The following is a 14,763-nucleotide window of genomic DNA, read 5'->3' as shown; positions in this document are numbered from 1 at the left end:
CCTTCTTATATTTGTTAATCTAAAGCATTACACATTCATCCATTAAGGGAATTTTTCTTTTCTTTTTTCATGTTTGTGTCCCATAATTCCAACATGTGCCAGTATATTCATAAAGCATTGGTGGAGCTGCATGTACACTCATGATTCAGCAGAGTTGACAGCTTTAGTGGCATGTGTGCAATATAATCCTCTGCCCGTGGTATCTTGAGTGCTTTAGCCGTGGTTGATGCTTCGTGCTTGTCCACATCTCAGCTCGGTAAATATCCTCATGCTGTGTGTGGATACACATTTACACATACATAAACACAAGCATTTTGCAACTGTATATCCCTTTCTGTCATTCTTTCCATTTTTCTAAGCTGTGAAATTCTTTCTCATGTAATCACAAGTGTAGCAAGGTTAAAATATTTTTTTAGTTTGATCGTTCTTATGTTTGTAAAAAGATCTTTCCCACAGTTGTGGACAGAAGTTTGCATATATATATTTAATACTTTCTTTTTTTTCCCCAAGTATTACCTAAAAAAACAAAAACAAGTATTGTGTTCACAAGTTTGAATTTATTTAGAATTTCCTCTAATCCACACAAGGCAAAAACTATACTTACATGTTCAAATATATGCATGCAATTTCATTCATATTTGGTTAAATCTCTCTTAGCAAGGGTCACGTTGATCAGACACTTGATACCCATCAGTGTATCTTTTCTGTATTTAAATAAAACACAAGATTTGCTTTTGTCTTGGAAAACTTCAGCTAGACAGCTTAAATTTCACTTCCAAGATTTATTGAGTAAGTGATTACTCTACACAGCATCCTATGACAGCCTATAATATTTTAGTTAAAGTTTCCAAACTTGGAACTAGGTAGACTGCAATACAGTTGCAGACTAAAGCTGACAAATACATCTTGTTTGGTGTTACTTACGCTCTACATTTTGTAGACTAGGTTAGTTTAAATCAATCAAAAATAATAAACTTAAGTAATAATACATTTTTTTTAAACTCAAAGCCGATTTAAAAACTTAATATCACATTTTTACAGTGTATTCCTATGTACCAGTTTTGCATTATACCATTTTTAGTTTATTTTAAAAATCATCCGTATTAGGATGTATAAATATGAAAAGGTTGTAGCATTTTCAGCACATTTCCAAACATGAAAACTCAATCTTTCATGTAAACTTTTGAAAGGAACAGTAGAAAACTGCTTTAACGAAACAGTTTGTGTGCCCATAAATAGTTGGAAGCACTCTAAGCTAAGCCAACATCTCCCTGGCAGTCAAAGGAAGGAAAGCAGTTCTGAGCATTTTGTTCATTGACAGTGCCAAGAATCAATTTGCATTTACTGGAGAACTGTGTTGAAGAACATCCTGCATCAACATTACTCCGAACTGCATGCAAATACTCTACAAGCAGTTCAGTCTTACTCTTTCAGACAATTTATCTTCAAAGCAACAATTTGGATTGTGTTCCTGTTGGCTGCCTGTGTCTCCTTCCTGTACTGGTGTACTTCTTCATCTGCCTCAGCCAGTATCATGTAGTCTTCACTTGGATCTCTTATCTGAAACTGATGAATGGTATCTAGTATCTGGACCTTGTAACTGTTCTATCAAGGAGGCAAGGCAAGTTTATTTCTTTAGCACATTTTAACAGCAAGGCTATTCAAAGTGCTTTACCTAAAATTTCAAAAGGCATCAAAGGTAATATACAAAAGCAGCGTAAGAGGATATAAAAGAGCATTTAGACCAGGGATGTCAAACTCATTTGATTGCTGAGTGAAACTCCACTTTTTGTCAGTGTAAAGACATTTAACTACACATTTAATTCCTGAGACATCTTACTATATAATAAAGAAGTTCAATTTCATTTTTTCTACACGATGTCTAAAATTACAGAAAAAATTCTGGCAGCTCACTGCCCAGACTGTCCCGTATTTATAGAACCTACAATTTATTGATTTATCGATGAGGTTTTTTTGTTTTGACTGAGTAGTAATGAGTAATAAGTAATGAGGAGCATTTCTATCATTTAATTGTTTTTTTGTTACTTAACTACTTTGGTGTAGTAAGAATGCTATGGAGAAGATCTTTATCAGCAGGAGAAGTTGTATAACTTATAAAACTTTATGCCCTCTTCATATTTTCCAAAGTCCTTGCTGGGCTGATTGCGGACCCCTGGACCTTATATTTGACACACCTGATTAGACATTAAAAAAGGTATATAAAATTAAAAACAGTCATTTTTTTAAGTACAGTGAAGTTGCAAGAAGAAATTAAGTAGTTATTAGTACTAGAAAGTAGAAATTAGGAGTTATTTTCCTTAATCCTCTGGGGTCGACGGACACGCCGGTGCGTCAAAATCACTATCACCATTTCAACTTGTGTCGAAAGTGTGGACTTTAAACTATATACCAGTTTTTAAATTGTGTTGATAGGCCATGTAAAACCAGAGTTACGATAAAAAATACACGCTCTGAATAAAACGGTGGTATTTACAGCGGGAAGTTTCCACTAGCAACCACTCTCTGCTTGCGAGCAAAATAAAAAAAAGAAAATGAAAAACACCCCTTTCCTATTGGTGTTAAAGTGTACCATGTCAGCGAATCAAAAAATTTTATGGCAACATGTGGCATTTGGTTGTTTAGGAAGAGGGGGAAGTTTTAGGAGTGACACTGGGTATGAGGTATGTGAGGCTGTGCTGAAAAGAATGATACCAAACAAGGCAAGATAAACAGTTTTTAAAGAGGTAAACTCAAAAGCAGTCAAAAATGGCCAATTATACCCTGGACCCCAGAGGGTTAATAAAGCTGACAAAATGTTTAATGTTTCTAACCAAGATATAGCATATGGTGTTACATTTATCTTTCAGTCATTTATATTTCAGTAATAAAATACTACAAAAAATAGTTGGTGGTATTGGGTTCCAGTAATCTGTCTGTAAAACTCATCACAAAGAGGGTTTTGTCTGTAGCTCAGTATCACAAAGTGTTTACAGTATAGTCTGCTGTGTTCTTTAAAACTTGGTTATTGAGTATTGTCGCTTACGTTCCTCATAAACACACCCTGCTAGGTTTAGTATTTCATTTATCATGTTCAATTTTATCTATGATTGATGATCTATGATTATGGCTGATATAAATCTGTTTTAGTCAAATACTAATCCCCCTAATAGAGTCTGGGCACTTTTACAGATATTTTTTTCCCTTTAATAATTCAGTTCTGCTCATATTTTTCAACACAGGAGTATGAAGCTAAAATATAAAATATAAATAATATAAAAATATAAAAGTATACAAAGATGTCCTGTAAACAGAATGGTGTTGTTGGAAAGGCTAAAAAATTAATTGAAAACAAGTTCACTTTGTGCTGCCATTAAAAGACATACTAATATGCTCTAGCTGATCTTTCTTTCACACACAGAGCTAGTATCCATACACGTGCTGAAATTCACACAGTTCCCCATAGTGAATTAGAAAGAAGCAAAATTTTGGACCTTATTTCCAATTCTGGCCCACTGTACGACTGAGAGCTAATGAAACACCTCAGATGGAGTCCAGCAGTCTTTCATCTCACACATCCAGTTAGTGGCTGGTGGTTCTCAGGGGCACAGATGTACTGTTCATCTGCCTTCCAGTGACCCTGAGTGTAAAGCCACCTTAAACAAGAGCCAAGCTCTCTGTCGAGGATTAAATTAGTTACATCTGACAAGTATGTAGATTTCTTTTGGTTCAAAACAAGTTCATCTCGATTATTACTTTCTGCTTTTGCCAAAGCAAGACAGAATGTAAATCTTTCTTTATGAGTAGATAATGAGTATTGACACAGGCCAATTATGATAATTTTATTATTATTATTATTACATTAATATAATAATTGACAGACATCTGTAGTATTCTGATTGATATTGTTGATGTAAGTTGATACAGATTTGAGCAGGTAAAATTCACCACAATATGCTTTGTTTAATCTATAAATATCATAATAATTTACAGTATATTAGAATAACCTTCAGTACACTTTTGATCAGGATATGCTCTTCAGTGCACACATAAACAAATATGATGGACTGATTATCTCTATGCTGGACTATTGTAATTTGTTATTATCAGGTTTTATCGATCTAATAAGTCCCTAAAAAGCCCCCAGCTTTGAGAGGATGAGAGTTCATTTTGCTTGTTTCTGCTTTCTCCCATATTAGTTTCTTGTCATTGGCTCCCTGTTAAATCCAGAATTGAATTCAAAATCCTTCTCGTCACATACAATATCTTGAATAATCAGGTCCCATCATACACGCACATGACCCTAACAGAGTACTTCACTCTCAACCTGCAGGTTTACTCGTGGTTCCCAGAGTTTCTAAAAGTAGAGCCTTCAGCTATCAGGCTCGTCTCCCGTGGAACCAGCTCCCAATGTGACACCCTCCCTATTTTCAAGATTAGGTTTTTTGATAGAGCTTGTAGTTAGGGCTGGATCAGATGTCCCTGAACCATCTTCTAGCTATGCTGCTGCAGGCTCAGAATGCTGAAGGACTTAATAGGATACACTGTGCACTTCTTCTCTGCTCAAATTTTTTACTCTGCACATATTTTTACGCCACTGCAGCATCAAATGTAGTCTCCTCTCTCCCTTACCCTGCTTTGTCCTGTCTCCCTAAGTTGTGTTTTTCATTTGTCTTCTCTTTTTCTTTTCTTTCCTTTTTCCTCTTACCCCCCCAACCGGTCACAGCACATGGCCGCCCCTCCCTGAGCCTGGTTCTGCTCCTGTTGAAACGGGGCCGTCTGATTGTTGAGGTTTTGTCTGTCTTATTGTTGGGTCTTTACCAACCTTGAGGCGACTTTTGTTGTGAACTTGTGCTATATAAATAAATTTCAGCTGAATTGAATTGGAAACTGAATGTAATTAATATAAAGACAGGATCGAAAACAGAGCGCTCACTGATAAACCAGTTGTTGCAACAGCAAAATACTACGCTAATTTTAATAAATGAATTATTTTAAAGGTAAAACAGTGAAAGTTTGTCATGTCTGCCTTTCCTTCACCGGACTTGTAGCCTCTCTCGTCCACCACCACCCACATTGCTCCACCTCAGTCTGCAGCCCTCCTCAGCTCTGCTCCTCAGGCCTGAAACCAGTTCAGCTGATCTGCTGCGTATTTCACTTTTTATTTGCTCCGATTACTACTTTGGACTCTCTGCTCTGACAGTAGAAACCCGCCCAGTTCTCTGCACTTCCAGCCACACTCAGCTCTACTCCATTCTGCCCCGGGTCAGCACCGCAGTAACCATTCATCTTTTATCTAACTACAGTGCCCTGTGTATTCATCTATCAATCACATCTAGCTGTTTCTTGCTCATGTGTCAACAATGCAGGTGTGCTGTAAATGTTAAGTGCAGCATTTTTACACTGATTTCTGTAGGGGTCAAATTCTCTTGGCGGTTCTAAGTAGAGGTGTTTGTAATAATTTGTCATTTTAGCCGGCACTAAAACGCTGGATAAGTCATGAAGTATGAGATGATGGGTTTTATAGACAGCTACATGAATGACCCTCTTGGTGGTTCTAATATTAACTAGAGATGGCACGATACCACTTTTTTATGTCCGATACCGATACCGATATCATAAATTTGGATATCTGCCGATACCGATATGAATCCGATATTGTGTTTTTTAATCAATAAAACTGTTTTTTTTAATATCTTGCTGCATTTTGTATAAGTTCATACTCAAGTTTAAATAAACAACAACACTAAAGCTATTCTGTTATACCTGTGTGTAAAAAATACACTGCACCCAAAATATTTCATAGTTCAGCAACACTGATCAATTTAATAAACCTTACCTAACTTAAAACCTAACTTAAACCTACTCCATCCTCCCTATTCTGGTATTTTAAAGAGTACTTAGCAGAAATATTAAGCAACCTAACTAATAGGGTTGCCAACTCCCAGCAAAAAAAAAAAAAATAGGGAACCACCCACCCTCCACCTCATGATGCTTAATCGATGTAATCAACTTTAATTTGATGCAGGGTGAAAAAAAATGCACAGAAATAAATTATTTTTCAAGAATAATTAAATAGATTCAACATCTTTCTTCAACAGAATTGCAGAATTCACAGATGGTACCTTCCCAAAGGAAAAAGTACTATAGCTTACTAGGATATATAGACTTAAGAGTTACTATATATAGTAATGGACTTCTATACATTTTACATCAGATTAAAACTTTGGGTGTAAGATTCAGATAATTATTTATTAAAAGCTACATATTTTAAATGAGAATAAGAAAGAAAAGTATGTCTCTGTGCCCCCTTTTCCCTGTTCATGCCCTATCGGCCCCCCTGGCTGCACTTTGCTAGATCCGCCCCTGCACAGTTACCAGCCGTCAGCTACGTAGAAAAGGATCCTGGTGTAGAAAGTAATATTAAATAAATTCTAACAACAGCTTATCAAGCTTAAACGTGCTGCTGTTGTTCAGCCGCTGGTTTCCTCTTTCTGGTGAGAAGTGGGCCAAAAACAAAGAAGAGAGACGGACTCGCGACAGAAAAGCCGATCAGCTGATCGTTAGGCAGTTTCGCGATTGAAGTAGCTGCAGGAAGGTGAGGGAGAGAGAGAGAGAGAGGCAGTCGCTCCATATATCGGTTGTTAAGCTTAACATGGGAACGCCTTACAAACATTCAGAGATGAACTTACACACTTGCTTTACTTCTCTCTGGGATAACTTCCTCGGAGATGAAATGCTGGTTTGGTAGCGAGGCTACAAATACACACAGCCGCTCTATCACATGAGGCATACTGCTGCAAGTGCTATGGTTATGAGCCGAGTTACGCCGTGTCGCAAGTTTTGTGAGATGCTTTTTTGATATTTAATGGATCGGATTACATTTTTTATTTTTCGCCGATATCCGATCCAGTAATTTAGGTCAGTATCGGACCGATACGTAATATCGGATCGGTCCATCTCTAATATTAACCAAACTAAAAGCTAACCGTTGCTGTTTTAAACCAGGATGATTCTCCACCAGTGTTGTGGAGCCGTGCTTAACATTCTTCTTTAAATTTGAAGTAGGACACTTGTGCATTTTGTGATGTTTTTGATACAATGTTCCCCGTTACATTAGTAAGGGGGGACTTTTGATTGGGCCTTTCCATACAACCACTGTACCTCCAGAAAGATCATCCAATGGCTGAAATGTTACTGGAGTAACGAGCGACATTCTTCCAAAGGATAATAAAGGTGATCCCTCAGAACATCTTTGTATGGATTTACAGTCATCCTTCCTTCTAAGGAGACAGTTAGACCCCCACCCCAGCATAACAGAGCCAGCAGATCCTCTCCATACAGGGGTCAAGGGTTCAAGTCTTTTTCCTTCATTAGTCACCCGCCTGTATATCTGGGATATTTCAGACTACTGGCCTCGTCCTTGTATCACTCATATGTCAGATTTTATCGCTTTAGCATTTCTAACTTGGCGTGACTTTTACGACATTAAAAAATGAGAATCTTCTTTCATCTTAAACACAACAGAAGCTGATGAAGTGTGCCGTAGGTGTCGGGGCCTGATTGAAGAGAGAGGCTGTTAATTCTGCTCAGACCCCAAGGCATTCTCACATCTCGCTGCAGACACCGTTTGATTTAGTGAAGAGGGTCCTGTAGAGACTGTCAGCAGCTGAAAACTGATGCCCAGCTTGACAAAAGACAGAACACACTGCCAGAACAGGCTCGCCCACTCATTCTAACTCAGGTCAGACGGCAAGTGTGTGTGTGTGCGCGCGCAGGCTTACATTTTGTAGTTTTTTTCCTTATGTCTGTATTCGTAGCTCTTGTGTCAAGTAATGTGCACAATTTTGGATATTAGCTTGATTCTACATTTTCATGTCAGTCTTTTTAATTCTCTGGATTTAAAATAAACCAAACTGTGAGAACATCGATGATGTTGTCACATTTCAGTGACCTGCTGTGAAACTTTGGCTCCTGATATTCATGCACTTGGTAAGCTGATTCGCACCCCCACCACTGCCACCCACCTAAACATTTCTGCACATTTAACACACCCTTCCTTTAACAGCAGTGGTCTTCGTGAGCAGGACAGTGGGAACGCCACACTGTACAAACTGTTAAGCGTTAGCTTGAAGAAGACGAAACACCTCAAATATGAGGCGGTCCAAACTTTTAATCCATAGGAAAGCCTCAGATCCCCATCAGAGCCCTTGTGGGCCATAACTCTTTTTGGAAGGATAAAGAAGGCTTCCAGATTCTTGGTTTTAATGTGGTGTAGGTGATCATATTTGGAGTCTGAGCTGAGTTTAAACTGAATATTAAGCCATGCATTAAAATGTGCACTTAGTTGAAGTGTGTTACCTGTTCTGGATATTATATAGTTAAGCTGCCATCAAGTGTAGTAAAAGGCAGATTTTGATCTCTGTGAAGAGTTTTAGCTCAATCCTGCTTAATGCTCCCAAATCAGCCGACTCCGTTCCCGTTTCTCTAACCTTCTCCTTCCTCTCAAATGTCTCCTGTCCAGTTTTCTTTCTGGCACACTCACCTCCTCTCATCCTTCTCTCTTGTTGAAAAGATAAATAAATGAACCCAAAGGTAAAGTTAAAGTCGCTGGATGACTGGTGATATGAGCAGCACACTGTCACAGAATGTACGTAAAAGCGTGAATTTGTCTGCTTCTGTCCTGGGGCAGAAGTCCAGATGTCAGGTTGCAGTGATGACTGAGCAGGACACAGTGAGCATGCATGCGTGTGTGTGTGTGTGTGTGTGCGTGTGTGCGTGCAAGTTGGACAAAACAAAAGTGAGAGGGATGGGGGAAGTAATTCTCTTCACGCTTGACTGCGTGTAGAACTGTGATTGCTCTTCCTCAGGTGTGACAGCGGCTCCTGAAAGCGCGCATTTGGTGCAATCATTGTGTGAGTTTGGCCCCCAAGTTGTGCGCATGCTAAGTGGGTTATATGATAAAATGATTTCCGAAGCTGCGTGTGTGTTTGTGAGTTGCTGTCAGCACAGGTACGCCTTGTTCTTTTTAAGTGTCTGAGCTCTTCTGCTTTGGCAGAATGAGAGATGTAGAGTGGGAGGGAGCTGTCAGTGTAGGGACATTTAACGGGTGGGAGGTGTGTGTTTGTGTGTGTGTGTGTGTGTGTGTGTGTGTGTTTTTGTTTCAGGGTTGCCCAGTATGAGGGGATTAACCCTGTGGGAGTTTGTACTCTCATGTGTAGCCAACTGTGCTGTCTGCTACAGCTTCACACACACACAGACTTTGCGTTCAGTCCGTCACATTCACAAGCCTTCGTGTGTACATTCACACGTAATCTGGATCTCTGTCTCTCTCTGTTGCTTTGTTTCACCGTCACTCACACACACACACATGCACAGGTCGTTTCCAGCACTGAGGGGTCTGTGCAGATCGTGTTGTTGTGCCACAGACAGACTACTGAGCGACCTTTAAGTTGAGGCCGCGTGGCTGGATGTGGTCTGGACCCAGGGAGGGACGGCATGAAGCTGACAAGCCAAAAGAAGAATCAAGTCAGGGTGGAAAAGGTTCAGTTTGGCAGGGAAATCCTCCTCCGGTCGCTATGACAACGGTCACACCAATATGAACACACTCCATCATGCTTCTTCACAGTCTTCCCCTGATTTAATGCCCAAAAATGTTTGTAGACAGCTCTCTCTGGCGCTCGGTGTGATGTTTCCACAGTTTCCTGTTTTTAAGTGCCACAATTATTTATCCTCTGAGCTTCACCAAACAGGTAAGCCTGCGTGAATTTTGAGAAGATAAGATGTGAACAGCATCCTTTCATGCTCCCCTTAAGGAAGAATGTTTTTTTTACCACACAGCATATTTAGTAATAGACACAGAAGTAGTTCAACACAGCAGATACAGTCTCCGATATCAGGATTTGAGCGGCGTAACCTATTGATAGTTTTTTGGCTTTTGAAGTGCAGATGGCTATCGGCACAAATGAGCATCTAAATGGCTGAGTGGAGCACTTGGGGAGCTCTGAGACAGCCATTGAATGAGAAGGCTCATTGAGACGGGGTGAAGAGGATGCAAACTGTTCCGCACGGTGGCCCGGGTGAGTGCTGGCTGGCACGCTTACAGAAGAGGAGAGTCTCCTCCAGCAGACAATTTTGTCTAAAGAACAATTAGGGATGAAAGCAGGATCGGGAGTACCTGTGTGCTCGAATTTATTACAGCCACCTGTACATGTGGACATGTAACAGGGTGCAGTGTTATTGTACGGAGTGGGGCACAGTATACGGATAAGCTCACATTAACATGTCCTACACACCCCCACATGCACTTGCATACTACAAGTTGAATTAATAGGATAAATAACAATACAGTATTGATGACTGTGTCAATACAGCTGTAGATAGAAGACCACAAACATACATCTGAAAGGCAAACAGCAGGATTTCTGTTTGTATCTATACTGTATATTGCAGTGCAGTGTCAGTGTGTGTATTAGCATTATTAATCAGTGTTAATAATGTGTGAAGTTGATTAATGTGCTTCACCTTGCTGTATGCACTTCAGTTACTGCCTATTTCAATTTAAATATGGATGTTTCTAGCCACTGGGTAACCCATAGCAAGATGAAGCACCGTGATATTTTACTGTATCATTATTTTATCTAATCCATACTTCATACAGATCATTATGTACTCTGTGAAGGGATGGCATCATTTCTAATATTCCCAGATCACAGTTCTGATATATTAATGTTGTTTTATCACTGATACCAAAATGGTGTTTAAATCTTTTTATTAAATCCTCTGCTAGCAGCTCTAAGAGTTAGTACTGCAGCACAGCAGCATTTAAAGAATCACAGTGACAGCTGGGTAATGCTGATGATTAACAGGTTTGTGTTTAACAGGTTTGCCATTAGAGTTGAGCATGTTAGCAAATTTGCACTAAATGCAAAGTACAGCTGACTCTGATGGGAATGATATTCATTGTCATCCATATAGTTGCACAAAAGGGAGGTGTCGAAGTTTAACTGGACTCATTAAGATGCATCATCTAGGAATTATACATCTCTGTGAATTGTATCAGTATCTGAAAGTGATGTCCTTAACAATTAGGATAAAATCTATTAAAGACCTGACACAATATCAGAGAGATGCATCAGTTGATCCATTTACTGTTTATTCAGCACAATGGTCTCTGTTAAATGGTGGCTCTCAAGAAGACATTCTGAAGAAAGGGAGACTGGGAGAAAAGGCTATCCCACATTAAACAAGAACTGGACTAACAGGACTAAACCAATGTCGTCAGGAAGTCATCAACGAGGTACAACATTGAGTCTCTACAGCCATCTGTAAGACACGGTGGAGGCTCTGTCATGGTTTGGAGCTATATTTCAGAGTTGTTGGAGAACTTGTCAAAATTGATGCAATTTATCAATCTAGGAAAGTACTTTCAGATATTGACCCACCATTCAATACCGACTGGGAAGGATGTGATTGGCAATTTTTCAGCATGACAGTGCAAACACACGGTCAGTGCAGGAACAGCGAATCTGGATAGAAAAACACACTAGAACACTGTCAGTCAATGATTGGCCTCCCCAGAGCCAGCAGTGTGGGATCTCGACAAAGAACACAACAAAAGGCAGTCAACCTCCAAAGAAGAGAAAGGGGACGTCTGGAGAACTATTCCTGAAGACCCATAAGACTACTTTTGGGGATTCCTTTACCTGGATGATTTCGCACGCATCAAGATGTTCCTGAAGACTGCCTGAAGAAACAACAGGAAAGTTTTCCTAAGAGAGTTCAGGCTGTGTTAAAGGATAAAGTGGTTATTTCTCTTACTACCAAAAGTACAATTTATTATTGGAAAAAACTAAACAAGACCTGATTAAGTTCAGCTGCTGTGTGGATAGAATAAATAAGGTGTATTTTAAAGTCTTAACACAAGAACAGTGCAGAGGTTTTACCTAGCTGGCATAAACTTCTACTTAATTGTGTATATACTGCAGATACTCTGTCGATCATTCAAACCTGTAACCAGTGTTTGTGTTTCCTACACCGCCTCTGGTTGTCAGCTTATTATACCGACAGTCATGTCAGTCTACTCAAGAAGTTTCACCTCTACCCTCCTGCAGTCGTCCGATCTCGTCTCCTTTCTCCTTCCTTTTCTCATTTTTCCCTCCGCTCCTTGTTTGTATTGTCATTTCTCGCTCAGTTGTGAACCAGAGGTGGTGCAGGGCCAGGAGGAAATGACACGTGTCTGACAGGAAACCGCCCAGGGGACAGACAGGGCAGCTCTCTTTAACTTCGCTCTGCTGCCTGTCCAACAGTGCAGTGACACACAGACATGCACAAAGACAGGCAGCCGTTTTTTCTCTCTCTGGTGACCTGAAGCCCAAATTCACATTCTTGTGAATACATACTTAAATTATTTGTTTGGGTTTTTCTCTTTTTTAAAGCTTCATTGCTGCAGGCAGGACTGGTGAACCACACATGTATCCCCCACACAGACACACACATAATAATTTCTTGACTTGGTGTGGGCATGACAGCATAGCAGCCACTGACCCACGTTTGAATGTGGTGTTTTTGGGAGGGTTATTTTGGGTGAGTGTATGGGAGTAATACAGCTGTATTAAAGGAATAAAGAGAGCAATCATGATCAGCACGAGGCTGCGCTGTGTGCCGAGATGATGCGTTGACACAGAAATGGTTTAAAGATGTAATTACACTGAACATCTTTCTCCCGGACAGTAACACTCTTCTTTAGTGACTGGACTGCTGCCACACAGATGGAAGTAACATAAAAATGACAATCCAATTACTCAAACCATTTTCACGCTTGGCCAAATGGCAACAACTGACTTTCTTTTTTTTGTTCCTATTAAAACAAATGGTTTCTATTTACTGTTCCAGCACTCGTTTGATTTTTTTTGCTTCTCAGCTGTAATTCCTGTGTCCCACACACAGAATTCCAGTTTTTCATGGTGCTAAAACAAAATGTGTGTATGCGTTAGGAAGCTTCACTGAAATCACTGCCTTTGAGCAGATGCACAATACTTCAACTCAATTCACTTTTATTAATTTACAAGCATAACAGCATGTCTTCTGTTTGATGTCAGTGAGACCAGCATACTAATATGGTCATATCAGGCACATGTCAGAGCAGAAGCCACACCCCAGAGTAGAAGCCACACCCACCTGCTGTTCAAACCTTTTGTCTATGAGGGGCGGCCAATCAAAAGAAGCCTGATTTAAAGCGAAGATGATAGGAGTTAAAGTGGCTTGTTTGAGACAGAGGGTGGTCTACCAAGTACTAGCTGGAGATGAGAGGTTAATTATTTTAACTGGAGCTTGGATTGAGTATAATTAACCTCTCTTAATCCTGATTTGTTAATTAGAGATTCAGCACGTTTCCTTCTATATTCAAACATTATTTTAATCTTGAAGCGTAAATGTTATCGTAATGGAGAACCACAGTGTCGCACTTGCTTTGACATTTTTGATTTAAATGATATAGATAAGTGCATTCAGTTTACAATATATACTATATCTGATTTATGGTTAAAGAAATGTTTGCACCTTGTTGACTCCTTTTTGATGTAATCAGTTCTGTCCTTGTAATCTGATGCCACATACTTTTTGCTTGGCTCTTTCAGGTCTTGATGCTCGCTGATGGGAACACGGAGAGTTTCCTGTGCCAGCGTCTGCCCGTCCTCTCCTCCATGTCGCAGCTGCGCGGCGTCGCCACAGCCTACGTCTGTCAGGACTTCACGTGCTCTCTGCCCGTCACCGACCCACAGGAGCTGCGTCGGTTACTCCTGGACGGGACTACAGACACGGAGATAGAATGACAGCTGAATAAACTGACCGAGCTTGTTATCTTCAAAAACTGCTCTTCTCAGACCTGCAGCTCGAGCCTAGTTCTGTTTTTTGTTGGATTTGGCTAGTGAGTCCGGCTTTGACATCACTGGATGGCAGTGCTTTAGCAGCTGATGTTGGTAGGGGTAGGGCTAAGGTACCTTAAGGGTGTCGTCCTGCTAGCTATTCCACATCTGTTACTCCAGCCTGTTCTTTATCAGCAATACCAGGTATTACCTCAAATATCAGCTCCAGGTTTTTATTCAAATCAATGTGTAGAAATGCTTGGATGAGCTAATCATGCACAGCAGCAGTGGCAATCTGAAAAAGCTGTAGCAACTTTGCAAAAAGTTGTAGCTTTACTGTTACCCCAGAAGATCCCTAATAGAGGATAAGCTGAGAGCCCTTTAAATGAACTGGGCCGATAACATTTTGCAGAGGGACCTCTCCGGCATGCGTTCCAGCTCCTGTGTTCATGACACACGGCTCTGACAGAGGAGACCTGCCTGGCGGCGTTAGATTTGTGTGTAACCGTGTACATACATTTTAAAAACCATTGCATATGATGCTTTTATCTGTGAGGAGCGAGTCTACTGAAACTGTCACACAAAAGATCCGCCTTGTGAATGTTGTCTTTACCTTTAAACACCATAAAAAAACAGCATGTATATACACAACCTCCGAATAATAAATCTATTTCTCTTACAAGCAGTGGGTGTTTGATTTTTGGATTGATGCTTCTGTTTTGTTTGAATGTGCTGCGTTATGTAATGCAGCTATAAAGGTGCCCAGAATAAGTGTCATTTTTGTGGTGTTCGTATTTGTCTGTGGCGGTCCAAGATGGGGAAATTCCATGAAGGAGTGAGTGAGTCTGTCCCAGCAGCAGTTTTTTTCTCTGTACTATAAATACTCGTACAGAGAGAAGCC

The 14,763-nt window shown here is 40.1% G+C and overlaps 1 protein-coding gene across 1 annotated transcript in view; it reads left to right on the top strand.

Annotated features, from left to right (window-relative positions):
- Nucleotides 1–14,547, top strand: part of spata20 (spermatogenesis associated 20) — a 53,079-nt gene extending 38,532 nt beyond the window's left edge. Inside the window, exon 16 of the mRNA XM_031748903.2 lies at nt 13,635–14,547. Coding sequence (XP_031604763.1) covers nt 13,635–13,829 — 195 coding nt within the window. The 3' untranslated portion in view covers nt 13,830–14,547. The remainder of the gene's footprint in view (nt 1–13,634) is intronic.
- Nucleotides 14,548–14,763: the final 216 nt, after the last annotated feature.

The sequence above is a fragment of the Oreochromis aureus genome, linkage group 8, assembly GCF_013358895.1.
Source record: "Oreochromis aureus strain Israel breed Guangdong linkage group 8, ZZ_aureus, whole genome shotgun sequence".
In the NCBI taxonomy this organism is placed as follows: domain Eukaryota; kingdom Metazoa; phylum Chordata; class Actinopteri; order Cichliformes; family Cichlidae; genus Oreochromis; species Oreochromis aureus.
This window is presented reverse-complemented; position numbering and strand designations above follow the sequence as displayed.